We start from the raw sequence: 27,736 nt of genomic DNA, 5'->3' as shown, positions 1-27,736 counted from the left end.
AAGGAGGAAGGAGAAGGAGGAAGGAGAAGGAGGAAGGAGAAGGAGGAGGAGGAGGAGGAGAAGAGGAAGAAGAAGAAGAAGAAGAAGAAGAAGAAGAAGAAGAAGAAGAAGAAGAAGAAGAAGAAGAAGAAGAAGAAGAAGAAGAAGAAGAAGAAGAAGAAGAAAGAATAATAATAATATTGAATTTCTCTGTACCAGTGCCTGGAAGTCTAGGTGACAGTTTTCTTCAATAAACAGGTGAGAGACAGAGCAAGCTCTCAGGAGGCTCCTTGTGAGCCCTCCAGCCCTCCTGGCCTCCCTGGGTGGATACAAACTAGCACCAATCCTGGCTCTGTCGGGATTGCTATGTAGTTTCTACACTTCCGTTTCCTTTTAATCTCTTTAAAGCTACATGCTTGTTACTTGTGTACAACGGATACCTGTATTGCTACACTGTAAACTCCTTGATGGCAAGTACTCTGTAACAAATGCACCTTCAGTACCGTCCCACATAGCAGTCCCTCAACAAGTATATTTTAAATAAATAAATAAAATGCAGGGGATCTCTCCTGGAGATTGGGGTCCTAAAAAGAAGCTTCTGTGACTCCAGGTTTCTCTTCAGAGAGTGCTCAGCACAGGGCTGCCCTGAATCGTGTGTTTTAATGTATGCTTTTTTTTTTTTTTAAAGATTTTATTTATTTATTTGACAGAGAGAGAGAGAGCCAGAGAGGGAACACAAGCAGGGGGAGTGGGAGAGGGAGAAGCGGGCTTCCTGCTGAGCAGAGAGCCCTATGCGGGGCTCGATCCCAGGACCCTGAGATCATGACCTGAGCCGAAGGCAGACACTTAACGACTGAGCCACCCAGGTGCCCCTAATGTATGCTTTTGAGTTATTTTTCCATTAATGTATTAGATTCTTTATTATTGGAGTGTCAGACAAGATAATCAAGATTCACTCACTCAAGTAGTTCTTCTTCCCATTTTCCACCCTTTAAACTGCTAAATAAACTAATGCGGCCATGTCCATATAACACCCAGAACTACCTACAATCCAAATGCTCCTCAGCACTATTTTCTAACGTAATACAACTGTACATATTTATTTATAAATTTATTTATTATTTAAAATTTATTTAAAATAAAATAATAAAATTTATTATTTAAAATTAAGATTTTGTTAGATTAAATATTTATTTATTTATTTATTTATTTATACAACCAGAACAAGTTATCATTCTTCACCTAGGCCTTCGGAGCTACAGGTCAGTTGGGATTGTAAATTCTTGCTTTACATAAAAACAAAAAGTAAGAGTGAAGTGATCTGGGGCAATATGAGAGAACACAGAACCTGTGGGCCTTCTGACTATAACAGCACTTGTGATCATTATGAGTTGCAATGAGTATCTGTAAGCATTACTGACTATAGGAGAAAAGCATGCCATCAGAAAGATTTGTAATCAGAGAGACATGGGAGTTAAATGACATGCATAATTGAGTGTTTGCAAGTGAAAGGCACAGACGTGAGTCAAAGAAAATGCTACCTATAGCAAGACCAAGCCTGTATGATAACTTTCTAGAACATCTCTTAAAATAAAAATATACTTACATTTCTATGAACTAAAAAAGAGACGTCAATCAAAGTAAGAATCCATAAAATATGGTGAGGATTAAGAAATATAGGTTAATAACAGATTACTGAAGCAAATCAGACGAAATACCAAAATGGATGGCACAAAAGATCCCAGAAGATTAAGAGGTTGAAATCGATCTTATCAAGAAGTTACATAGCTGTTGTATTCCTGCCCACCTCCATTTATATTGGATAATGGCAAAGCCCTCTACCCTACCACTAGGGATCCAAACTCAGGCATCTCTGACAAGTCCTGCACACAACAGTCAGAATATTTCTATCAATATTTTATTCCTTAATCATTCAGGAGATAACAGGCATACTAAAACTTACTTTTGTTTTTATAGGCCCTGGTTGAATTACATTAAATCGCAGTCCATATCTACCCCATTCTGCTGCAAGAGACCTAAAAATTAAAATAAACACCACTATTTTAATATTCTAAAATATTATACTATATGTCAAAAATACTAATAATCCAGACTCACTGCATGCTTGCTATATGCCAGAGACTACAACCCCAACAAGTAGGTACTATTATCATTCCTCATGTTACAGACAAGGAAACTGAGGCACAGAGAGATTAAATCACTTGCTCTGAGTCATCTGGCTACTGACAAACCTCAAGTGGTCTAGTTCCAGAGTTTGTGCCTTCAGTCACTCTGCTGTAATATCTACCATTTGCATCTTAGTGTCCTTAATCACAATGCTATACTACCTACCACTTACATTTCAGAACTAAGTCTAATATCAAAATACATTTTTAGAATAAGTATCATAATTTAGCATAAAGAGGTGAGAGAATCATGCCCCTCCCCCACATTTTCTGGAGTTCAGTGCAACATGTACTACTTATATATAGTACATTGGATTACAATGTTTGCAACATCATGAGTACTTTTAAGTAAGAGATGGATTACATAGATATAAAATATTAACCACATCCATGTTTAACGAGGCTTTAATACAATTGCTGCACGGCACTCAAAGGGAAATAGGAATCTAACAAAATCTTACTAAATGTCATGAAGCAAAATACAACAATAATAGCAAACATGGAAACTTCAAGCAATCTGTTTTAAAAGCCTACTTGATAGACAGGTCTAACTTTTATTATCTAAACTCGTTTTAGGACTTTATACTCATGTATATCTGTGTGTATATATACTGAATCTAGTTTTAAAAAATGACTTAAGGTAACAACTTTTAAAAAATACATATAACGCAAATGAGGAAGATAAAATCGTTTAAAGGAAAGAGAGGACACAGACAAAAGAAGGAAGCAGGAAAGGAGAAAGGAATTGAAAAATGGATAAGGAAAGATAAAGGAGCCAAGAATGGAGCTAATAACTAAATGTTTTGTGGCATTCTATACAATCACAATAGGTGGGTCACAAATTTGCATCCATTCTTTCCAAGATGCAATGCAAAAAAGGTAAGCCCTAATCAGTTACACACTTTGCAGTGCCCGTAAGGGAAAGGCAAGGTAATTTCTCAGGAAAAGCACAATTGTTCCTGATAAAAAAATCAGAAAAATATTTTTTTCAAAAAGACTTCTAAAATGAAAATTGTATAATACAGTAAGACAATACTGTATCCTTGCAATAGATACAAAGAGGTAAGTCTTACAAAACTGTAAGATATCAATTAATATAGTCTGACAAGATCACTTCAAAAACTCATTCTATAGGATAGGGGGCAAGTGCTCCAAGTACAGTCTGTTAATCTATCTTAATCCATGGATGCATTTTAGAGAATGGGTGAACTGCATCTCTTTCAGGCAAATCATACATAAAAATTGCTTCTGAGTGATGCTTTTGACAGAATTCATGACTATACCTCCCCTTGGCACATACTTGCAGTGCACCTGCTTCAAACTGCTAGGGAAGCAGCAACTTCAGGTCTTAACAGAATTACAAGCTGAGCACAGTTTATGGTATCCTGTGAAAAACTGAGCAACCTATTAAGGAAACCTGCCTAGAGGAAAAGCCATCCTATCTCTGCTCAGAGGTGCAACAGATACACTTTTTCCAGTCCTAGCTCTCATTAAATTAGCTTATATTCTGAAGAACTACCATAACATGATAAGAAATCCACCTCATGAGCTTGTTTTGCATGTTGAGATGCAAAGCACAATATACTCAATATATGTTAGCCATTATGTTGTTAAATCAACAGATGCTTATTGTGTATTTACTATGTGTTAACATTTTGTAAGTGTTATTTACCCTCTAAGGAAGGCAGTCTCTGCCTCTCAAGACAGCAGTCCTCTCTCAAGGGAGGTTAGCTTAGTTGTATAATAAACTAGTTACTCTGCTGGGAATTGTGTAATGTGCACCATGACTGCTTACAAAAAAGTACCTAAGTCTAGTGAGAGTAAGAGGGAAGCCTTCCTGGAGGAGGTGATATTTGAGTTGACACTTGAAGAAGGATTAGGAGTTTATTGTGGGAAGCAAGGGGGAGGAAAAGAGGATGGGAGATAATAGGGTGTAGGATGGAGAAAAAAGACAGCCCAGGTAAATGGGCCAGTATGAGTAAAGGACAAAGGTACAAACAACATGCAGTATTTGGTGACCTACAAGGCCTATTCCAGTATGACTGTGTCCTATAAAGTATGAGAAGAGGACTGACGGGAACTCAGGCTGGAAAGGAAGTAAACATTTACCAAGTATCTACTCCATGCAATATGCTATGCAATAAAACAAAACAAAACAAAAACAAGCAGCACAGAATCACAGTTCTTAAAGGACATGACATTGAAACCTCTAACAAGATCAAAGTTCCCAAAAAGACAAATACTGATACTGTACAAATGATGCCAAAATAGTCAAGTTCTAATTCCTTATTTCCAATGCCACCTGACATTAAAAAAGTAATTACCTCTATTTACACTAAGATTCCACTTCTAAGTATAGTAATATGTCTTTTTATCTCAAACAAATGTGTATTACTGATTTCAATGTTGAAAAATACTTTGAGACTACTGGAAGAAAAGAACAATGATGTTTTGGCAAACACTGAGCACCAGCCATGCACCAGGTCCTGCTGAGAAATAAGTATACTGAGATGAATAAGGTATGGTCCCTCCCTCACAGAACTCACATCCCAGTGGGGAGGCCACATAGCTTTAACAATATGTTCGAAAGCAGCCTTGCATGTCCTTCTCTGTGTCCTTACCATATTGGTACATGACCTTCATTTTAGAATCTATAACTAGATTTTTAGAATTTTAGAATCTATTTTAGAATCTATAAATCTATAGATAGCATTTATTTATTAGTGTGTTAGTCTTCTCACTAGATTGGAATAAACAAAGTTTTAAGGGTGCACAGAGTAGAGAATAATTAATTCTGTTCTAAAGCAATGAGAGAAAACCTCCTAGAGGAGGTGATATGATGACAGCCTTGAAAGCAGGGAAAATATCACAGCAAATTCCAACAGCAGCATAGCCCAGACATAGAGAGATGAAAACGCATGGCATATTTAAGGAAATACAGAGCAGTTCAATAGAGATTAAAACACAAGAAAAACAGTATAATGCTATCCCCTCAGGGGAGGATGAGAACTATTCTACTTCTATCAATACCCTATCCCTGGACCTAGCGCAGTGCCAGGCACACAAAAAGAACACAATACACATTTATCCAATTAATCAATGAATAAACAAAGGCCAGGGACAAGTTTATTTAGAATACCATACTAAGGTTTGGCTTTTATTCCAAAGAATAATGAAAAAATGATCTAAGATTTTAGCTAGGGAGTATCATAAGCAGACATATTTTTAGAAAGATGATTCTGGTGGGAAGATGAATAAAAAATAAAGAGGGAAGAGACTGGTAGCAGAGAAACACATTATAGGATTATTACAGTAAGCCATGATGAGAACCTACATTATAACAAAGACAGTAGAAAAGGCCAATGGGGAATAGATTCGAAAAGCAATCATATGCTGCTGAGAAAAGGCCACAAGATCTGGCAAGTGGTCACTGGTTTATGTTAGTCCTATTAATCTTGCACAGCAGGTACAATATAAGGATGAAGGTGTGTTTAACAGAAATTAGAAACAGCACCGATAAAGATATATGGGAGAGCAAAAAGGCTATAGTCCTGTGCTATCTCATATGGCAGCTACTAGCTACATTTGGCTATCTAATCTTAATTTTAAAGTAATTAAAATTAAATACAATTTAGTTTCTCAGTGACAGTAGCCACAATTCAAGGGTTTCGTATGTGGCTACTGGATAGGGCAGATTTATAAAACATTTCCATCACTGCGGAAAGTTCTATCGGACAGTGCTGATATAGACAAATAAGACTTATCCAAGAGCTAGAACGTCTGTTTCTAAGTGAATCCAAGTTAATCTTTGGTTTTACTTTTCTCTGGATGGAGACTAGAAAGGAGAAATTAAGCTCCATGAACTACCAAAGTACATTATTTATCTCCGGTGCTGGGATTATCATAGTAGTACTCACTTGCTCATGGCTTCCACTCCTGCTTTTGCAGAAGCACTTGGTACTACAAAACCTGACCCACTTTCAGCATAGATGGTTGTAATAGCAAGAAATGCTGCTCCTGAAATTCGAAAAGGATATAGTAATTAACAATACAGCTAAGTCAATTCACATCAGGAAAATATGATTTACAAGAATGGGATCTGATTCAAGAGGATTTAACAAAAATGTAGCATTTTTTAAACTTCAGTAGCCCTAAATTAATGAGAGAGTAATCTAATAAAATTGCTAATCTTGCTGTCATTCAAGATGGCCCAGTCTGTGCTTACCTGAAATCCTATGGCAGGTGAGTCAAGACAGTGACCCAAAACTCAGAGGCATGGCCCTATAACCCCCTGCATAATCAGCTGGATTGGATTTCCATGAACTAAGCACCCACTTAAATAAGAATAAATCAGGGACGCCTGGGTGGCTCAGTCGGTTGGTTAAGCATCTGCCTTCAGCTCAGGTCATGATCCCAGGGCCTTGGGATGGAGCCCCACATTGGGCTTCCCTGCTCAGTGGAGAGCCTGCTTCTCCCTCTCCCTCTGTTGCTCCCCCTGCTTGTACTCTCTCTCTCTCTCTGACAAATAAATAAATAAATAAAATCTTAAAAATAAGAATAAATCAGAATCAAGACTATATTAGCAGGGACTTGACTTCCAGCCATGATGGACTTGCCCTCCCCCTGTAAACAGCAAGAAAACTGTATAAGATATATAATTATATGATACAACTATTTTTAGATATTGTACAGCAAGCAGGGAAAGACAATGATCCCTGAGAGAAGAAAAATGAAATGAGCCCTAAGGTCACCCCAGACTTTTGCCTAAAGGTACTATACATATACTATATACTATATAGTATACTATGGTGTAAACTACAAATATACACATACTGTATATATATGTATATACATACATATACTGTACACTATATAGACTGTGAGATAAGGAGGGGAAATACAAGCAAAACATAGCACTCTCACTGAGTTGAGGAGATGGAGATCAGAGTTTGGGGAGACTGAGCAAGTTGGAATTTGTGAGGAGAGTTCCCCCAGGGAGGGAAGTATGCAGAGATAGAGCTCCATAAATCTGCAGAGTATCTCCTCGAGTCTTTGGCCAAATATCAAGCTGTACACGTTTAAGGGGAGATTTCATTAGACCAGGCAAAGAACCGCCAGGGAGCTGTAAGCTGAACAATTCCCAGAGCTCACATAGGCTGGGAGATGAGTGAGTTCTAGGCAGCTTCACTGAACATCCAGGACTTTCAGTGGAGAATTCAGAAAGGCCAGGCCTTATTAGGAGAGTTAAACTGGGTGGCTCAGTTGTTAAGTGTCTGCCTTCGGCTCAGGTCATGATCCCAGGGTCCAGGGATCGAGCCCTGCATCGGGCTCCCTGCTCAGTGGGAAGTCTGCTTCTCCCTCTCCCACTCCCCCTGCTTGTGTTCCCTCTCTTGCTGTGTCTCTCTCTGTCAAATAAATAAATAAAATCTTTAAAAAAAAAAAAAGAGAGAGTTGAATTAGCTCAAAAGTAAAGGCTACTCTAGATGTACCCAAATAAAGCTTAAAAATGAACACTGAAATGATGGAGCTGATCCACAAGTAACTTAACTATATGCTAAAATAAAATTCAAAACACTTCAAAGGAAAATTTTAATACACATACAACACTCAACAGCATAACATTCATAGCTCGCAATCAAAACTTGCTACACAAAAAAGACACAGAAGTATAACTGGGAGAAAAATCAGTTAATAGAAAGAGCCTCAGAAATAACAGGAAAGATGGAATTAGCAGACAAAGACCTTTAAAAGATACTGTAAATATTCTAAAAGATTTCAAGGAAAATGAGTGTAATAAGTGAAATGCAAAATGCAAAAATAAAACCAAATAGAAGTTCTAAAGCAAAAAAATACAATATCTAAAGTGAAAAATTAAAGCATGGGCTTAGTTGTAGAAGAAAAGATCCATGCTCTTGAAGACAAGGCAACACCTATCATTCAAAATGGAGGATCGATGGAAGGAAAATAGTTGGGAAGGGAAAAAAACAACCAGAGCTTCAGTGAGTTGTAGAACAGTATCTAGCATGCTAACATGTGTACAATTGGTGTCCCAGAAGGAAGGGGCAGAAAAATCACTTGGAGAAACAAGGTTTGAAAATTTTCCATATTTGGCAAAAACTATAATCCAGGGTGCTAAACAAATCCTAGGCAGGATAAATACAAAGAAAACCATACCAGGGCATATTATAAGCAGTCACTCGAAACCAGTGATAAAGAGAATATTTCTTTTTTTCAACATGTTATTTTAAATAATCTCTACACCCAACGTGGGCTTGAACTTACAAGTCTGAGATCAAGAGTCACCTGCTCCACCAACTGAGCCAGCCAGGTACCCAAAAGAGAAAATCTTAATAGCAATCAGAGGAAACAGAAAACAACATAAATAAGGGAACAGATAATAAAAATATTCACTGACATCATCAGAAACAATGTTAGCTAGAGAACAAGAGAATGATAACTTGAAGGTGCTGAAAAAGAAAAACAAAACAAAACAAAACAAAAAAACCTGTTAACCCTGAATTCAGTACACAGCAAAAATAGCCTCAAAAATAAAAGCAATATTTTCTGACAAACAAAGGCTGCAAGAATTCAACACCAGCAGATGTGCACTACAAGAAATACTGAAAAAAGTTCTTTAGGCGAAATAAAAATGATACTAAATAGAAACTCAAATCTTCAGATGAAATGATGGCTGTCAGAAGCAGTAAATATGTCAGTAAACATTTACATTTTTGGTTTTCCAAATTGCTTTTGAAAATAACTGACTGTATAAAGCTATATTAAAAAGTGACACCAAACTTACAGTAATCAACAGTGCTTGGGACATAATAGGTTCTCAATAAATTGAATGAATGAATGAAAGTTTAAAATAATAATCTTTAGCTGCTAAGAAATCAGTGATTTTCTATTTCTTAATTAGGCTCTACACTAGAAAATATTGCAAGTTTAATATTTGCAAAAGGATGAAACTATATATATTTTATAAAGCAGTACATACTTTAAGAAATTTAAAGGACTACAAGTTTGAAAGATAATAAAAATAATTTGAAGAATATTCAGATACATTTTATTCCTCCTCCAAAAATATTTAGTTTCTCTTCCCTCTGCATTTTCCAAAATAGTAACAAAACTCTGCACATCCTGGACAACATGAGGGGTGAAAAGTGGGGCAGGAGTGCCATTTTGAGGGTATGAGAAATAATGGTTAATCATTATGTTAACTCCTTTTTATATCAAACTCTGCTTCTTTCAGAGCTCTGAAAATTACTTTGCTTCCAAAATCACTCTGTGGAAAAGGGGGGATGTAGAACAATCATGTACACAATTACAGAACATTGACAACAGATGCTATAACTGCATCACTCTTACAGCAAAATCATAAAAACTACTTAAAAAGTGATAATTACTTATATAAAGCAAATGCTGCAGTAGAAAGTGCTCTAACTTCTGATTCAGATTTAACAAATGTTTATTCAGGTGTGAAAGAGGAAGAATTAAACCATTTTATATAATTCAGATACTGAAGATGAAAGATACTGTTCTTTTCTTTCTCCCTTTAGGTTTTATTTTCTCAGCCTAGAAGATCTGGGTCACCCACTGCTTAGAATGAGACAGCGCTGCCTCTGAGTGTAAGAAGGAGGTAAAATTTTGAAACTGTACTATCCTAACTGGGTTAAAGCTGCAGAGTAGAACAACACAGCTGGACTTTAAAGAATGAACAGTGGTAGAGCGCCTGGGTGTCTCAGTCAGTTAAGTGTCCGACTCTTGATTTTGGCTCAGGTCATGATCTCAGAGTCCTGGGATAGAGCCCCACGTCAGGCTCTGGACTCAGCGTGGAGTCCGCCTGAGGATTTCTCTCTGTTTCCTTCTGCCCCTGCCCCACTCACACACACTCTCTAAAATAAATGAATAAATCTTAAAAAAAAAAAAAAAAAGAATGAAAAGTGGTGCTAAAAGCTCAAAAATAAAGAATTCTCAGATTCCCATTGAGGATTATTAGTCATATTAGTCAATTAGACAATTAGTCAATTAGTCATTGATAAATTTTCTTTTTGAAGAAAGGCCAATTCTTTAATTTTTTTATGTTTTTATTTTTTCTTTTTTTAAAGATTTTATTTATTTATTTATTATTTATTTATTTATTTATTTATTTATTTATTTATTTATTTATTTGTCAGAGAGAGAAAGAGTGAGTACAAGCAGGGGGTGCGGCAGGCAGAGGGAGAAGCAGGCTCCTCGCTTAGCAAGAAGCCTGATGCAGGATTTGATCCCAAGACCCCGGGATCATGACCTGAGCCAAAGGTAGATGCTTAACTGACTGAGCCACCCAGGTATCCCAAGGCCAATTCTTTAAATTAGAATAACTTCCTATAGAAGAGGTTTGGAAATGCCAAATTTCTAACATCCCAGTGCAGACAAGCAGAAATGAATCTGTTATTTATTGAGATCAAGTAAATGGAGAAAGGGAGAAATAGCCTGTCTTTTTTTTTTTTTTGTAGAAAATGGTTTATCAATTCCATTTTTTTTGTATAAAACACACAGGAGAAACCTAGCCAGTCAACACACAAGTGCTGCCACATGGAAAGGTACTTTATCAAACTTTGAGCCTAAGAACATACAAATGTCTCTTATCGCATCTACAGGAACTATCTATGCTTTTCCATCTGTCTCTTTTTAAAATTCCACATATCCCCATTATTTCTTCTGTCCCAGGTATAGTACAATGATGGGGAGGAAGAGGGTTAGTTAAAACAATGCTCTAATGGTTTTCTGCTGTCCCTTCTTTCCAATCAGAGACTTGTGGATGTGCGGGATCACACCACCCCCAGTGATGGTAGCCTTAATAAGAGAATCCAGCTCTTCATCACCACATATTTCAAGCTTCAAGTGGCTTCATTACTTAAAAACGGTAAAAAATAATAACAAAGAAACACTAAAAATCACAGTCTAGAGACAGCTGGCTGGCTCAGTCAGTGGAGCATGTAACTCTTGATATCTGGGTTGTAAGTTCGAGCACCACATTAGATGTAGAGATTACTTAAAAATAAAATCTTTAAAAAAAATCACATTGTCTATTAAAAATAATAAAATGCAAGATTATGTCCAATTTCAAAAGACTCAAAAGTTCTAAAATCTAGTTTCAATCCAAGTTATGAAAATTAAAATAATAAACAATTTTAGTTCCCATAACCAACAGAGGTAGAATAGTATAAAGATATCTGGGCCTGAATATTGATTCTACTATTTACTAGTTGTACAGCTGTGTGACCTTGGCCAAGTCACTTCCCTGCTCTGGGCTGAGGATTTAACATCTGTAAAATAGGAAAATAGGGAGTGTCCAGCAAAAGTCATTCAATTTTACGGATTACTCATTAATTAATTGTTGCTGTTGATTCTACCTATTATTCTTTTACCCTCATGAAAAAAGCACCATTTTGAAACCGATAATATCCAGCTTTTTAACTACTACCTGTAACTTCAACTGATGTTTGTCTTCCCAGTTACTCTGCCAATTGTGCTGAAATTTGACTCCTGGCCTTAAACCTACACAAGCATCTGTAGCCACATCTCAAACCCAACTTCTGTCATCATCCTGATAGAATTCAACAACCAGGTGGACAAGATTAGAAATCTCACAGTTCTATGATCTCCCCATTCCCAACAACCTTCACTACTACCCAACAGAGCCACAACCTGAGCTTTGTCATCATGCCAAAATATGGATACAGTGCCTCATTCTCTAGATCCTGTCCTTCCAGTTCTCTCACACCCTCATACCGCACGTGCTCCTTGAGACCTCATTATAAATTCTGGGTTTTTTCTTCTCATATTCTTTAGGCTTATAATTCCCTCCTGCTCTAACTTGCTTATTTACCACCTAGACAATTACATGAATTAATCACTTAATGCCTAGCCACCATGTTGTCTCAAGACATCCATCCTCAATTCAATACTAGTACTGCTTTCTCCACTCTTACAAGGAAGGGATTTTAACACTATTACAAACTGAGGGTGAATGCCATTGGAAAGATACATCTGCAGTTTCACCTAGGCTCTCAACATCACCCATCAACTTTTTCCATACCCCAGAGTAAGACCCTCCACCTGTGTTTCTGATTCACAGCTCCTGGGACTAGACAATTCTTTCATTGGTTCTTTCTTCTTTTTCCTTTAACACTTCTCTTCACTGAGTTTTCCCCTCAGTCATCAATTATGCTTCAATCTCCACTGAGAATGTATCTCTTCTTAAGATTCTTCAATTATACTTTACTAATCTCCAGAGGGTAAACTCCACACCCCCTATCCTTATTTCTTAACTCTCTTGGCATTATACATTACACATAAGTAACACTGGACTCCTTATACTTTCTAAACATACAATTGAGATATTATTTGCAGTTTTAACTCTTCCATTATTGTCAGCAATTAATCTTACTGCCAATCATGGCAAGAAGAGAAAACTGTGCTTCTCTGTCTTTTGGATTAGGGAACAGAGGACCCTGTCTCTCAGCCACTTTTCAATAGAAGCTCAGATTAAATTTAAATCTAAAAATTATCAGTGCTCTAAGAGTTAATCAAAGGAGGATTATATAACTTTAAAAAACAAAATAACTTCCTAAAAATATATTATTTACTGAGTAAAGCCTTATTTCAGTTCAACATTTAATATACACATCTTTCATATAGGTTGAAATTTGCAAGTTTAATTACAATAAGTGGTATCAGGGCTCTGGTTTTTCTAGTCTATTTTAATTATAGGTCCTGGTCTCAAATTCAGACACTTTATGGTCCCCTTGTAAAAGAGGTAGTAAAAATACACTTATCTTGGAGGAACTTAATATTTTCTTTAATAGCTAACACTTACCAAGCACTATTCTAGGCCAGGCATTGTTCTTAACGCTTTACAGGTACTAGTTCACTTAATCATCATAGCAATCCTCGGGAGGAGTTCTACTATTATCCCTGATTTACAGAAGACACTGAGGCACAGAGAAGAACCTGCTCAAGCTCACACGAGTATTAAGAGGTATAACCAGGATGAGAACAGACAGTGTGATTCTAAAGCCTACACTTTTTTTTTTTTTAAAGATTTATTTATTTATTTGAGAGAGTGAGAATGAGAGAGAGAGAGTACATGAGAGGGGGGAGGGTTAGAGGGAGAAGCAGACTCCTCGCCGAGCAGGGAGCCTGATGCGGGACTTGATCCAGGGACTCCAGGATCATGACCTGAGCCGAAGGCAGTCGCTTAACCAACTGAGCCACCCAGGCGCCCCCTAAAGCCTACACTCTTAACCACTACGTAAAATTGCCTCTCCAAGAAATTTCCAATTACATAGTTTAAAAGAAAAAAGGATTCAAAATTTCCAAATTTTGGAAATTTACCTTTATATTATCTTCATAATACACCAAAGTAAGCTACATATGGTTGCTACAATAAATTTTAACAAATGAAATTTAAATGTTCCATCAAACTAGCAAGATAACTCCAGCAAAAAGTGATTTTATTTATTTATTTTTAAAGATTTTATTTATTTTTTTGACAGAGAGAGACACAGCGAGAGAGGGAACACAAGGAGGGGGAGTGGGAGAGGGAGAAGCAGGACCCTGGGATCACAACCTGAGCTGAAGGCAGATGCTTAACGACTGAGCCACCCAGGCGCTCCCAAAAGTGATTTTAAAAAGGATACTAATGCTACCTTAATAAATTCCAAATGATGACTAGAAATGTTTTTATTTTTTATTTACTTTTTATTTTTTTAAAGATTTTATTTATTTATTTGACAGAGAGAGAGAGATCACAAGTAGGCAGACAGGCAGGCAGAGGGAGAGGAAGAAGCAGGCTCCCTGCTGAGCATGGAGCCTGACACAGGGCTCAATCCCAGGACCATGGGATCATGACCTGAGCCAAAGGAAGAACCCTAACCGACTGAGCCACCCAGGTGCCCCTAGAAATGTTTTTAAACATTCTTTAAATGCACCCACTCTTCTAAGGAAGGCAATGGACACAATACACAGAAAGGTACCCATATGGTCCTAATATACTTTAAAACCTAAACAGCATTTAACTTGCACTCATATGACTGAAAGATAGCCACATTCTACTCCTGATCTACGATTCCTTTCTTGTCAAACAAGGAGCACTGCTTCCATACCACTCGATTTTGTCAAAATGACCGGTCGTCTTCTTTTCTTCTAGTAGTGAAGTTGACTGACATCACTGACAGAAGCGTTAAATATGCCCTCAACTCCTCTTGTTTTTGTCGGTCTCAAAAATGTTTCATTTCACGAACAAAGCATCACCTTTGTGCTTAGTAATGAGTTAGGAACTCATGGGGAGAGGAATGGAGACAGGGCAGAAAGGATTTGCACGTGGGATATGAGTAATGTATCCTGTTAGGTAAAAGCATTTCCAATCTTGGTGGATGGGACAAGAAGACTTACAACAGGGAATAATAACAACACGCAGCATGCGTACTTTGAAATGCTAAGGTGTGCATCATGGCCTCTGAATGGGCATCTTTCTTTTTTTTTTTTTAAGATTTTATTTATTTATTTGACAGAGAGAGAGATAGTGAGAGAAGGAACACAAGCAGGGGGAGTGGGAGAGGGAGAAGCAGGCTCCCCGCGGAGCAGGGAGCCTGATGCGGGGCTCGATCCCAGGACCCTGGGATCATGACCTGAGCTGAAGGCAGATGCTTAACGACTGAGCCACCCAGGCACCCCTGAATAGGCATCTTTCATTGAGTTGTGGAACTAGAGTTGGGCATGAAGATTCTGTACTGCTTAGAGACAAATGGTTCTAGTCAGAATACATGTAAAAGAACAGCCAAACAAGGGGTGGTTATGGAAGGAAGTGAGATTAGACAGGGTGAGGGCACTAGATGACGGAGAGTGAGGGAAAAGGAACTGGCCAAGGACAGTACCAACGGGTTGGAAATAAGACTATTTTAAAATTTATTTTTGTGTTTACAGTTCACACACTAGGGACTAGTACAGCAAGATCACTAAAAACCTTGGGTTTTCTGATAATTTATTAAAACTTAGCATATGAAAGGTATAAAGTATTTTACCCAGTTCAAAGCTTTCAACTATTTCTTCATATTTATTGACCAAAAGGATGCTCTCTTTTTTAATTCTTTCTTCAATTAGTGAATTGGTTCAATTTACTCTTCCTCTACACAAGGCTGCTGGTAAGATTACCTCAGGAATTCTTCCAATGACACCCATCTATCCACAATTTCCTTTGGAGATGTTTCTTACTTTCCTCTTTCCTCTTTCCCCTCATTTTACATGATTAATCTGCCTAAACAGTGACCTTTCACTCCCTCCCTCTCCCCCATACAGGCCTCACATGGTTCAAGCTGTCTTGGACTGCTTCTGACTATCCCTGACGCTTAGATACTCCGAAGCTCTGAAAATTATCTCCACCAAATTCTTTAAATTATCTAGGCTACCATATGTTTATTCACATGCATGAAGAAGCCCATGCACATTGGTAAAACAATTTATATTTTTCATGAAGCTTTTGTAGCTCTCAGTTTGTTTTATTACTAAATCTTGGAGAAGTAATTAATTATGCAATTTGTTTTATAGATGAGAACGCTGAGTAAATGTAAAAACATCACAACTCCCTAAGTGTCTAAGTATCACATATAAACTAGTGACTATGACTTAAACTGAATTACAGTTCCTTCTTTTTTCTCACTAGACTTTAAAAATATGTCAATTGTAGGGGCACCTGGGTGGCTCAGTCAGTTAAGCATCTGACTCTTGATTTTGGCTCAGGGCTCAGGTCATGATCTCAGGGTCCTGAGACTGAGCCCCACAGCCCCACATAGGGCCCCCTGCTGAGCATGGAGCCTACTTAAGATTCTCTCTTCCCCTTCCACACCCCGCACCCACTCAGACACACTCTCTCTCTCTAAAAATAAAATGCCAATTGTCAATTTTAACAATAATAGTTAATGCTTATTAGGTATTTAATAAACCATAGTTTCTTATCTGTAGAACTGAGAATTTAAAACATCTATGTCATCTATTAAAAAAGACTAACTCTGATCCACCTGTAACTATATGGGAATAAAATAGGTCATATCTTACAGTGTAACTGCAAATATTAAATGAGTTAATAAATGTTCAGCATTTAGAACAAGACCTGATACAGAATAAGCACTCAATAAATGGTGTTTTTAAAAAAGAAGGAAAGATGAAAGGAAAGGAGGAAAGGAGAGGGGGAGAGAGAGAGAGGAAGAAAATTTGGTTAAAAGTAAAACATTTCCTTATAATTAATGTTTTGCTTTTTGCTTGTTCAGTATTCTAACACCTGTTGGGTCATCATCTATCTTTATTTAATAATTACAGAAGTTGCAGTAATGACTACAGAATTCTCATATGATCTTATGTGGAAGGAATTATAGCTTCTTGGTATGAAGTAGTTCATGTGACTCAGTTACCAAAGCTAGTCCAAAATCAAGTATAATATCTGGGTAGTCTATCCTATAATAAAATTTAAGAAAAAATTGTTTTATTTAGATAGAATCCAAACAAGTATGTTTTTTAAAGACAATCATGGATATGTGGCCAATATTTTCATTTGAATATCAAGTAATTTAAGATTCTGATAAACAGCCAAATAGGACGTATATCATGACATGTTGAACACTCATCTAATATGTTTTCGACAGAGAGACACAAGAGACATTTTTTGGATGTAGGTTAAACATATCAATTTCAAAAAGCAGGGCTGTAGCCAATACATCATCTGTTCACAAAAATCAGAGCTGAGAACTGCCAGAACAGGTGGAAAGGAGGATGTAACATCTGCATATAAATTCCCCTCAAATATCTGGCTCATCCCTGAACTGAACAAGCACTGTCATGGCTCTAAGAAACTCAATTAAAAGTAGTATCTGGAAGCTGAAAAAGTGAGCCTTAAGAAAATTTTAGCAAAACAAATCTAGCAATATACAAATAGGATAATATATCATAACCAAGCAGGATTTAGATTCATAACGCAAAGCTTGTTTAAAAATTCAAAAATTAATCAATGGAATTTACCATACTAATCAGCACCTCAATAAAGATAGATGAATTTAATACCTATTCATGATTTTTTTAAAAAACTGTCAGCAAACTACATGCAGAAGCAAATTTCCTCAATTGATAAAGAGCATTTATGAAAACCTACAGGTAAATTTTTAATTAATGATGACTATCTGAGTGCTTTCCCCCTGCTATCAAGAAGAAATATTTGCTTTCACCACTGCTATTCAACATTGTACTGGAAGTCCTAGCTGGTAAAATAAGGCAAGAAAAGGAAATACAGATTAGAAAGGAAGACATAAAAATTGTCTTTTTTCACAATTATTAAGAATATAGAAAATCCTAAGGCATCTACTGAAAAAGCTGTAAGAACTATTAAGTAATTGTAGCAAGCTCATAGAAAAAAGGTTAATATACAAAAACAAGTCCACTGTGTTTCTAAATACCAGAAGCAAATAATTATAAAATTTAGAAAATGGTATAATTTAAAATAGCACCAAAAATATAAAACTATTTGGCAGAAATTTAACAAAATTTATATAAGACTACACACTGAAAATAGCAAAACATTGCTGACAGAAATTAAAGACCTAAACAAATGGAAAGACATTGCATGCTGATGGACTGAAAGATGTTATTGTCAAAATGTCACTTCTCCCCAATATAATCTATAGATTTACCACAACCTTGGTCAAAATTTCAGTAGACTCTTTTGTAAAAATTACTGAATTCTAAATTTATATGAAAATGCTAAGAACACAGAACAATGAAAGCAATTTTGAAAAAAATAATAGTTGGAGGATTCACAATACCAGATGTCAAGTTAATATAAAGCTAAAGTAATCTATATATGATGTATGTATGTATTATAAAGCTAGGTAATCAAATAATGATAGATATATCATTTGAACAGAATAGAGAGCTCAGAAATTGACCTACATTTATATCATCAACTGATTTTCCACAATAGGACCAAAGTATTTCACTGAGAAAAGGATGGACAGATGTATGCCAAAAATTCACCTGGACTGCTATCTCATTCCAAATGCAAACCTTAAATCAAAATGGATAACCTAAATGTAACAGTGAAAACTAAAATAGCTCCAGAAGAAAACAACAGAGAAATTAATTGTTACCTTGGATTAAGGAAAGATCTCTTAGGACTCAAAAAGCATGAGTCATAAAAGAAAAATTTCATTATGTTGAACATCGAAATTAAGAATATTTCATCTTCAGAAGACATTGTTAAGAACATGAAAAGACAAATCATAGACTGAGAAAAGATATTTGCAAAACATACATCTGATAAAAGATTTATATTCAGAATATGTAAAATAAATTTTCAATTCAACACCAAGAAGACAAACAACCTAATAAGAAAATGGACAAAAGATTAGAACAGACACTTCAAAGAATTTATACAACTGATAAATAATCACATGAAAAGATGCTCAACTTCATTAGTTACTAGGGAAATATAAGTTAATATCACAAATGAGGGACCACTACACAAACTGAGGAAGGCTAAAATGTAATAGAACCAATCTGGTGTGGGCCGGAATGTGGCGCAGATGCATCTTATAAATTGCTGTTGGGAATGCAACTTCCTAGAGCCAATTTGGAAAACAGTTTGGTGGATTTGTCAAAATGTAGTTTCTTCTGCTCCCCAAAAGATACTGATAAGGAAATGAAAAGAGAAGCAACAGATTGGGAGAAAATATTCTAAATACATACTATATCGGACAAAGTATTCAGATTAAACAAAGAATTTCTAAAAATCAATAATAAAAAAGACAAACAATCCAATAAAAATGGATTAAAAACTAAGATAGTGGGGGTGCCTGGGTAGCTCAATTGGTTAAGCGTCTGACTCTTGATTTTTGCCTCAGGTCATGGTCTCAAGGTCATGAGACTGTTGGCTCTACACTCAGCACAGAGTCTGCTTAGGATTCTCTCTCTCCCTCTCCCTCCTCCCTCCCCTCCCTCATGCTCTCTCTCTCTCTCTCTCAAAAAAAAAGTATATATATATAGTGAGGAGTAAATAGAAGATAGCAAGAGGGAACCTTTGGTGGCAGTGGAAATGTTCTATGTCTTGGCTGGGGCAATGGTTACCTAAGTGTTTAAGTTTATCAAAAGTCAATTTGAACATATAAAATCTGTGGATCTCACTATATATAAATTGTATCTCAATTTTAGCAAACTAAAATTAATACATTCAAGTTATGTTATGCATTGATTTACTCTTTTCTTTAATCAGCTTGTAATAATCTTGATTTCATACTGTTTGCATACTATAATATGAAAGTACTTTGTAAATTAAAAAGTACCATAGTGGTATAACGTATTATTAGTGCTACCTCAATAAAGTATTCCTTATCTGTCCTGGGGCACCTGGGTGGCTCAGTCAGTTAGGCAACCAACTCTTGATTTCGGCTTGGACTGTGATCTCGGGATCGAGCCCTAAGTCATGCTCCATGCTTGGCAGGGAGTCAGCTTGAGATTCTCTCCCTCCTTCTCCCCTGCCCCACCCCACCCACACTCTTCCTTTCTCTAAAATAATAAATCTTTTTAAAAAATACTTCTTACGTGTCCTAAAATCACCTCTTGTGAGTTTCAAGAGGTATCTCTTGTTTCTAATGATCTAGGGTTTGATGGAAAAATTTAATATTTATCCTATCCTTTGTGACTAGATTTAAATAAAACCCCATATTAGTCTCTTTTGTAGTCTCTTCTCATTGCAAGTTCTCTCATTCTTCAATAAAATTAGGTATTCTTTTCCATACTGTTCACTAATTTTTATACTGATACATGATATCCTAGAGATGAATGGACCTCAGCATAATATTTTCAATATCCTTCTCAATAAGGATCAGTCATGTATTTACTGACCTTTGTGGTTATAAGAGCACACTGAGCTAATGTCTTTAGGAGTTTCCTAAATCTTTCATTTGTTCATAATTACTAATTTTGCATCAATGCTACTTATAAACATAGTTTAATAATGTCCTTCTAATTCTTAGCTTCTCTAGCTACGGCCACTGCTCTCTTGATCCTCAGTCATCTGCTATCCCCTCTCCGAGTGTATGTCAACAATTCCTGCAAGCAAATGTCTGTCTTTCAGTTGCTGGTACCCTTATCTTCTCTAGTCTGACTTCCCTGGATATCTCACCTTGACTGACTCCTTCGATTCCAGACCACCAAACCTACTTCTGACCACAGACAATCATAGATTGCTTACCCCCTGAACTGACTTCTTTGACATACTTCAGAGATCATTAGCACCTGAGTTCCTTAACTGTTGCTCTAGTACCAGAACAGACCCTGTGCATTGTACTCTCCAGAGCCTAGTGGTACAACTTCAAACTCTGTCAGGCTATGGCATCAATAACTGACAGGAATCTTGGAAGAATAAAAACTGGCTTCCATCTTTTAAAAAGTCTTAGCTAATATATTTTTAATGAAGCCCACAAAATTTTAATCCAATGTGAGAATAAAAATAGATCATAGTCTGTTAAAATGAAAGACAATAATGAGAAAAGAAGGGAGAGTCAGACAGAAATCAAGAGTCAGAGAAGGAGGGCGCCTGGGTGGCTCAGTTGGTTGGGCGACTGCCTTCGGCTCAGGTCATGATCCTGGAGTCCCAGGATAGAGTCCCACATCCGGCTCCCTGCTCGGCAGGGAGCCTGCTTCTGCCTCTGGCCCTCCCCCCTCTCATGTGCTCTCTCTCTCTCATTCTCTCTGTCTCAAATAAATAAATAAAATCTTAAAAAAAAAAAAAAAAGAGTCAGAGAAGGAATAAAAGAGACAATGAGGCAGAGAAACACAAAGAGGAGAGAGACCAAGCAAAATAGGAACCCAGAGTGAAGAGCTGACAGAGACAGAGAAAGAAATATAGAAATGAATAAGACATAAGGAGAGAGAAAATCAGATAGAGTCAAAGGGAGAAAGAAGAGACACAGAGGTCAAGGATCCTTGGACAGGGAAAGAGAGAGAGAAGAGCCAGCCCATTCTTCTCTGTCTCCCTTCCCAATCATTCATCTCTTCTGGGGGAAAAAAAAAGCCACAAACAAACAAAAAACCCCCACAAAATCAAAAACAAACAAAAATCATGGAAACTCCAAATGGAATTGATATCCACTTTGCTGTAGTGGGAATGAGGGACTTGGGGATTTGATTTCAATGAGTGCATGGAGAAAGGATGGAGGTTATACATGCACAGAAACAGCCAGCACCTCTCTAGTAACATTCTGCCTGTTCCTACATCCTTTCTCCAGCTGGCTTGAGAATTATCCACACAGTAAAGAAGAAGAAACTGATGGGGCGTCTGGGTGTCTCAGTCACTTAAGCATCTGCCTTCAGCTCAGGTCATGGTCCCAGGGTCCTGGGATCGAGTCCTGCATCGGGCTCCCTGCTCAGCAGGGAGCCTGCTTCTCTCTCTCCCTCTCCTTGCTGCCCCCCCCCCGCTTGTGCTTGCTCTCTCTCTAATAAATAAATAAGATCTTTTTAAAAATTTTTTTAAAAGAAGAAGAAATTGAATCTAATGAGGCAAAGACTTCTGAACCAGAGGAAGGAAACTGGCCAGCTCCATGCCTTCTCTTCTCCCCTCAAGACCCAAAGGACATCCTTTAAGGAACACAAGGATTCTTCTTCCTTTTCCTTGCTCAGAATACTCTCCACCCTGAGAAATACCCCTATCTTTCAAGTCCCAACCCATTCCCCTTGTTCAGGGACAGAGATTTGTCCATCTCTGTCATTTGGGCATACAAGACCTGCTACACAAAAGTCATCAGTAAGTGTCCCTTAAATGAACATATATACACTGATTCTAGACATATAAGTATATACATACATACATATATTATACATATATTTACTACTTAAATTGCATGAACTTTTATAAGGTTTGTACATAGTACTAAACAAAAATGTTCTAGGAATTTCCCTCTAGATCTATTCTCCCCGGTGTTCTCAACCACATTGACATCATCATCATCCAAACTATTCACTCAGCACAAACTCTCTCATCTAATCAGTAAGGCCTGTTGATTTTGTCATGCAGCCACATGCCAAGAGAAAAGTCAAACCCTTCGGAATGGCTTCCCTAATCTTTTCCATCCTCCACACTGTTGCCAGTATCCTTTCCAATCAAGTCACTTTCTTCATGAAACACCTTCAAGAGAAATCCATAAGGAAATAACTCCCCATTTCCTTCAGAATTAAAATCAAATTTTCTATTTTGGTACTGGGAACTTTCCTAATTACACCCAACCCACCTCCAAATAGTCATTTCCCACCATTCTCCCTCCTCATCTCTAACCACATCACATTTGTCATCAATCCCTAAACCTCATTTTTCTCCTCCATCAGGCCTCTTTCCATGGACATTTACATTTACCTCCCACCTTCCTTCCACCCCCACTTCTCCACATCTAGATCTTTGAAAATTCAGCCCAAGTTGCACCTGTTCCTCAACCTGATAATCATCCCTAGGGAGAGTTAGTCATTCCTGTCTTGGGGTTTCCAATACACACAAAATATGTATTTATTATAGCTCATATCATAGCATGTGGTAATTATTTTAGTATCTATCTTCTCCATTAGACTATGAGTTGTACAGGTATCGATACTGTCCTATTGACTTTTGAAAATATCCCAGGGCTTATCATAGAACCTGTGTGCAGTAGGGACCCGATAAATATACGAAAAATTAATAAACATACCTTTCTGTGCTTTAATTAGTTGCTTTCCAATTTCTAGTGTCACATAGGCAGTACCATTTAGAACTATGTCAGTTATGGTCTTCCAAGCATTAGGAGAGAGTCTTTCAGTGGGAGAAATAAAATTCCCGGCTGCATTGTTTATCACAATCTATTAAATGAGTAAGGCAAATAATAGAATTTTTTAGATAAGGAAGAACATTTTCCCTGAAGAGTTTTTACTTCTAAAACTTATTAATCCAAATAATACAATAAAGCTAAAGTTGATAGTCTGCTATAAAATAATACCATGAGATTTGGTTTGGTTTTACTTTTTTTGAGTCTGTGAAAATCTCCTGTGTTATCTACCAAATCTCAGAATCCTAATCCCTGTCTCAAAATTAGGGTAGAATCTATCATTAAGAAAACAAATACAGATTAAGCATATCTACCATTTGTCTATACTGTATTTCAAGGAATCTCAAAATGTCTTTTAATTTCTGGTGACAGTTTGGCTTAATTTACCCAATGAAACTCTTGGTTGATAACATGTTTCTTCACTATCAATAAAGATTCTGCCTAGTTCTATTAGCAGATTCAATATTCTTGGTCTGTCTGAAAATATCTTTAACTTAGAACAGTGCTCTCTTTGAGACTACTGGAGGAAATTGCTTCTTTCCAATATGTGAACCAGAAAACAGCAAAATACCCATGCACATCTCAGGTCTTAAAAGGAAAAATTTGGAGTATCTTATAGATTTCTTTACTTGTACCATTCTTCTCTACTGATAGAGATAATCAAAAGTTATTAGGAAAAGCAAAGAGCATGCATGATTTAAACTAGATATTGTGCTCTTGGATAACTGCTCTTCTTATTTCATAATCTTATTAAATAAAGTGAAATCAAGTTTGTTCTATATGACAGTAAATGCATTTTTTTTTTTTTTAGATTTTATTTTATTTTTTTGACAGAGAGAGATATAGTGAGAGCAGGAACACAAGCAGGGGGAGCGGGACAGGGAGAAGCAGGCTTCCCGCAGAGCAGGGAGCCCGATGTGGGACTCGATCCCAGGACCCTGGGATCATGACCTGAGCCGAAGGCAGACGCTTAATGACTGAGCCACCCAGGCGCCCTGTAAATGCATTTTTAAAGTATCTCCGAAAGGCAATGGTGTAGCAGTTCACCTAATCTGTTCCCTGCTTTGAGCAAAGCTGGATCTTTCCTAAGGACAAAAAATACATGCTTCTCAACATAGCACTTGCTCACATCAATATTTTATTTCCTTAGTGCATCCTTAGCACATTTTGGTGGGTGGCATCAACATCAAACACCTCATACTTTGGCCTCATCACCATTACACTTACATCAGGATGTCCTGCAACTTTGATCAATTCCGACACAGTGTTTTGCACCATTTCAGGATTCCTCACATCACACTGAATTGCATGAACCTGAAAAATATCAGAGAGAAAAAGGAATCCTAAATTTTTCAAGCTTCTTAAACCAAAAACATGAATAAGTTATTTAAGCATGCTTTAATTCCTAAATCTGAATTAAATAACTCTTTTTAATGTACCTTATTTCCAGTTTGAGAAGAAATTTGTTCTGCAGTCGCTTTTAAAACATCAATCTTCCTAGAAATAAACACACAGTACTTTGCATGAGTTCTGAAATGACTTCATATTTTTTCAATTCCATAAATTAAAAAACAAAGAGAATCTATAGCTTAAACAGATGCAATCTTGACAAAATACAAAAGCTGTATCTATAAACAAATCAGTTTGAATGAATTCACTTTCTAAAAGTTAAATTCCTACAATTTTTATATATCTAATATTCAATTATTGAATTATTTACTTTTAAACTAGTTGTTTTATATCTACACACAGATTTAAAGTTATTTCCTTAATACAAAAATACTGATTCAAAGGGGTACATGCACCCTGTTGTTTATAGCAGCATTATCAACAATAGCCAAATTATGGAAAGAGCCCAAATGTCCATCAACTGATGAATGGATAAAGAAAATACAGTATACATGTATGTATGTGTGTGTGTGTATGTATACACATATATATATAATGGAATATTACTCAATGATCAAAAAGAATGAAATCTTGACATTTGCAACAATGTGGATGGAACTAAGAGTATTATGCTAAGAGAAGTAAGTCAGTCAAAGAAAGACAAATACCATATGATTTCACTCATGTGGAATTTAAGCAACAAAACAGATGAATATAGGGGAAGGAAAAAAAAAGAGAGAGCAGGGCAAACCATAAGAGACTCTTAACTATAGAGAACAAACTGAGGGTTGATGGAGGGAGGTGGGTGAGGGATGGACTAGATGGGTGATGGGTATTAAAGAGGGCACCTGTGATGAGCACTAGGTGTTATATGTAAGTGATGAATCACTAAATTCTACTCCTGAAACCAATATTACACTATATGTTAACTAACTAGAATTTAAATAAAAACTTGAAACATGAAAAATAAAATAAATAAAATTATTTCCTTAATTACAATAATTTCTGTTCCCTTGCCCAAGCCTCCTTTAGAAAGAAAACACAACGTGAACTAATACTATATAAAATCTGATATGTATAAAATTTATGTTAGTAGATTTTAGACTGAATTTAAGGATAAAAAAGCATTATATGCATTGTTTTATACTCTTGAAATAAATATAAAAAATAAATTATGTAGTGTTACAAAGAAAATAATATTTTAATATTTGTAAAAACATTATAATATTTAAAAAAATATTCCGGCCAATTTGCATTAAAGGAAACATCTGAAAGAAATTCCTTTGGCCCTTTGTAAATTACATAGTGACTTGTCATTCAGATTCTTATTCAGCTTATCTAAAAATTTTACACTATTCAAAATAGGAAGAAGGTGTAGATTTTTTTGACCAGTCTCTAAAGTTCTAGACTTACACAGTTATAGGGTCCCAGGATATGCCCAAGTAAGAAATTCCATCTACATGGCCTTATCCTTCCTACATTTATCACAATAGATGTTTTGAAACATCTGCCCATCTTACAGAAAATGGAAGGATTATATCCATTATCCTAGTACAAGGCTAACTATCCTTCGAAGCAGTAACTATAATCACTCCTACTGAAAACAAAGCAGCCTCAACACAGTACTTTTTAACTTAAGCTTCAGGTACAAGAAAAAAAATTTTATCACTGAATTTGGGAAATGTATACATCATCAGTTCCATAATCAATCATTACTGATCTTCCTCAACATAACAGTGGGGTTACACCCATAGTAAACCCATCATAAGTTTAAAATACCATAATGTGAAAATGCATTTTAATACACCTAAGCTACTGAACATCATAGCTTAACCTGGCCTACCTTAAATTAGCCTATAGTTGGGCAAAATCATCTGACACAAAGCCTGTTTTATAATAAAGTGTTGAATATCTCATGTAAACTTATTGAATACTGTACTGAAAGTGAAAAACAGAAAGGTTGTCTGGGTACAAAACGGTTGTGTTATCGGTTGTTTATCTTCATGACTGAGTGGCTGACTGCGAGCTGCGATTCACTGCCAGCATCATGAAGGAGCATCTTACCACATATTATTAGCCTGGGAAAAGTTCCAAATTCAAAATTTCAAGTACAGTTTCTACTGAATGTATGTATCACTTTCACACCACTGTAAAGTCGAAAAATCCTAAATTGAATCAATGTAAATCACGGTCCATCTGTATTTCTACCATTACAAATTGTAACTGATTTTTCCAAGGAAATTTATTTAAATAATCTAAAGGATATTTCGTAGAAAATTAAGATGAAAAACAAAAGACTCTGGCAAAGAGTGTTTTCAAAATCATGGCACAGAATTGTTTTATAACAGACTCTTGCCAGGCAACTCGCTGAGCGTGACTTACCGGCTGGCGATCACACACTGAGCACCTAGGCTGGACAGAAGAGCTGTCATTCCTTTACCAAGGCCAGTACCTCCCCCAGTGAGAAACGCCACTTTTCCTTGAAAGCTATTAGGTGGCAGCATGGCTTTTTGAAGGGGTAGGAAGAATTTAGACTGCAAAGCTTCATTGTTTTGATACAATATTTTTGTTCCATAACTGAAAAACTGAAAGGGAAAAAAAGATTAATTGAAATTTTCATAAATGCATTTCCACAAAATAGTTGAATTTCAAAAAACTTACTCTTGAATTTATTATTAATCAAATTCTTGGGTTAACAAACTCACTGTAAACATACTGGTATTGTATTTAATCAATTATGACTCTTTTTCTACTGGAATGTTAAGTAACAGAATGGAAGGTTAAAAGCATGGTCTTTGGGGCAAGACTACATATGACAGAATTATCTCATTAGTTGTATAACCTTCAGCAAGTGATTTAACCACTTTGTGCCTCAGTTTCTTCTATAAATGGAGACAATAATAGAACCTAACTCATAGGACACTGTAAGCATCACATGAGTAAATATAAGTAAAATACCAAGTCCATTGTTTAGTATATGCCAAGCACTTTATAAATGTTAGTATTATTATTTACAGGGGTTCTGCTTAAATTTAACTTTAAAAAGCACTAACATAGCAAGGAAACAGTCAACAAAACTAAAAGGCAGCCTATGTAATGGGAGAAGACATTTGCAAATGTCTTATGAGATAAAGGGCTAGTATCCAAAATCTAAAGAACTTAAGAAACTCAACACCCAAAAAAATAAAAAACCCAGTCAAGAAATGGACAGAAGACATGAACAGGTATTTCTCCAAAGAAGACAAACAAATGGCTAACAGACACATGAAAAAATGTCCAACATCACTCCGCATCAAGGAAATACAA

The 27,736-nt window shown here is 36.4% G+C and overlaps 1 protein-coding gene across 2 annotated transcripts in view; it reads right to left on the bottom strand.

The window, feature by feature from the left end:
* The window catches only part of DECR1 (2,4-dienoyl-CoA reductase 1), a 44,917-nt gene that overhangs the window by 2,064 nt on the left and 15,117 nt on the right, over window positions 1-27,736 (bottom strand). For both annotated transcript variants that reach the window (XM_035011496.1, XM_035011497.1), the window contains 6 exons: window positions 26,813-27,015; window positions 24,481-24,538; window positions 24,269-24,355; window positions 22,928-23,075; window positions 6,083-6,182; window positions 1,943-2,015 (listed from right to left, as the gene is read on the bottom strand). In XM_035011496.1, the coding sequence (XP_034867387.1) occupies window positions 1,943-2,015; window positions 6,083-6,182; window positions 22,928-23,075; window positions 24,269-24,355; window positions 24,481-24,538; window positions 26,813-27,015 (669 nt within the window). The remainder of the gene's footprint in view (window positions 1-1,942; window positions 2,016-6,082; window positions 6,183-22,927; window positions 23,076-24,268; window positions 24,356-24,480; window positions 24,539-26,812; window positions 27,016-27,736) is intronic.

This window comes from Mirounga leonina, unplaced genomic scaffold (assembly GCF_011800145.1).
Source record: "Mirounga leonina isolate KUSES-001 unplaced genomic scaffold, KU_Mleo_1.0 Mir_165, whole genome shotgun sequence".
Taxonomy (NCBI): domain Eukaryota; kingdom Metazoa; phylum Chordata; class Mammalia; order Carnivora; family Phocidae; genus Mirounga; species Mirounga leonina.
This window is presented reverse-complemented; position numbering and strand designations above follow the sequence as displayed.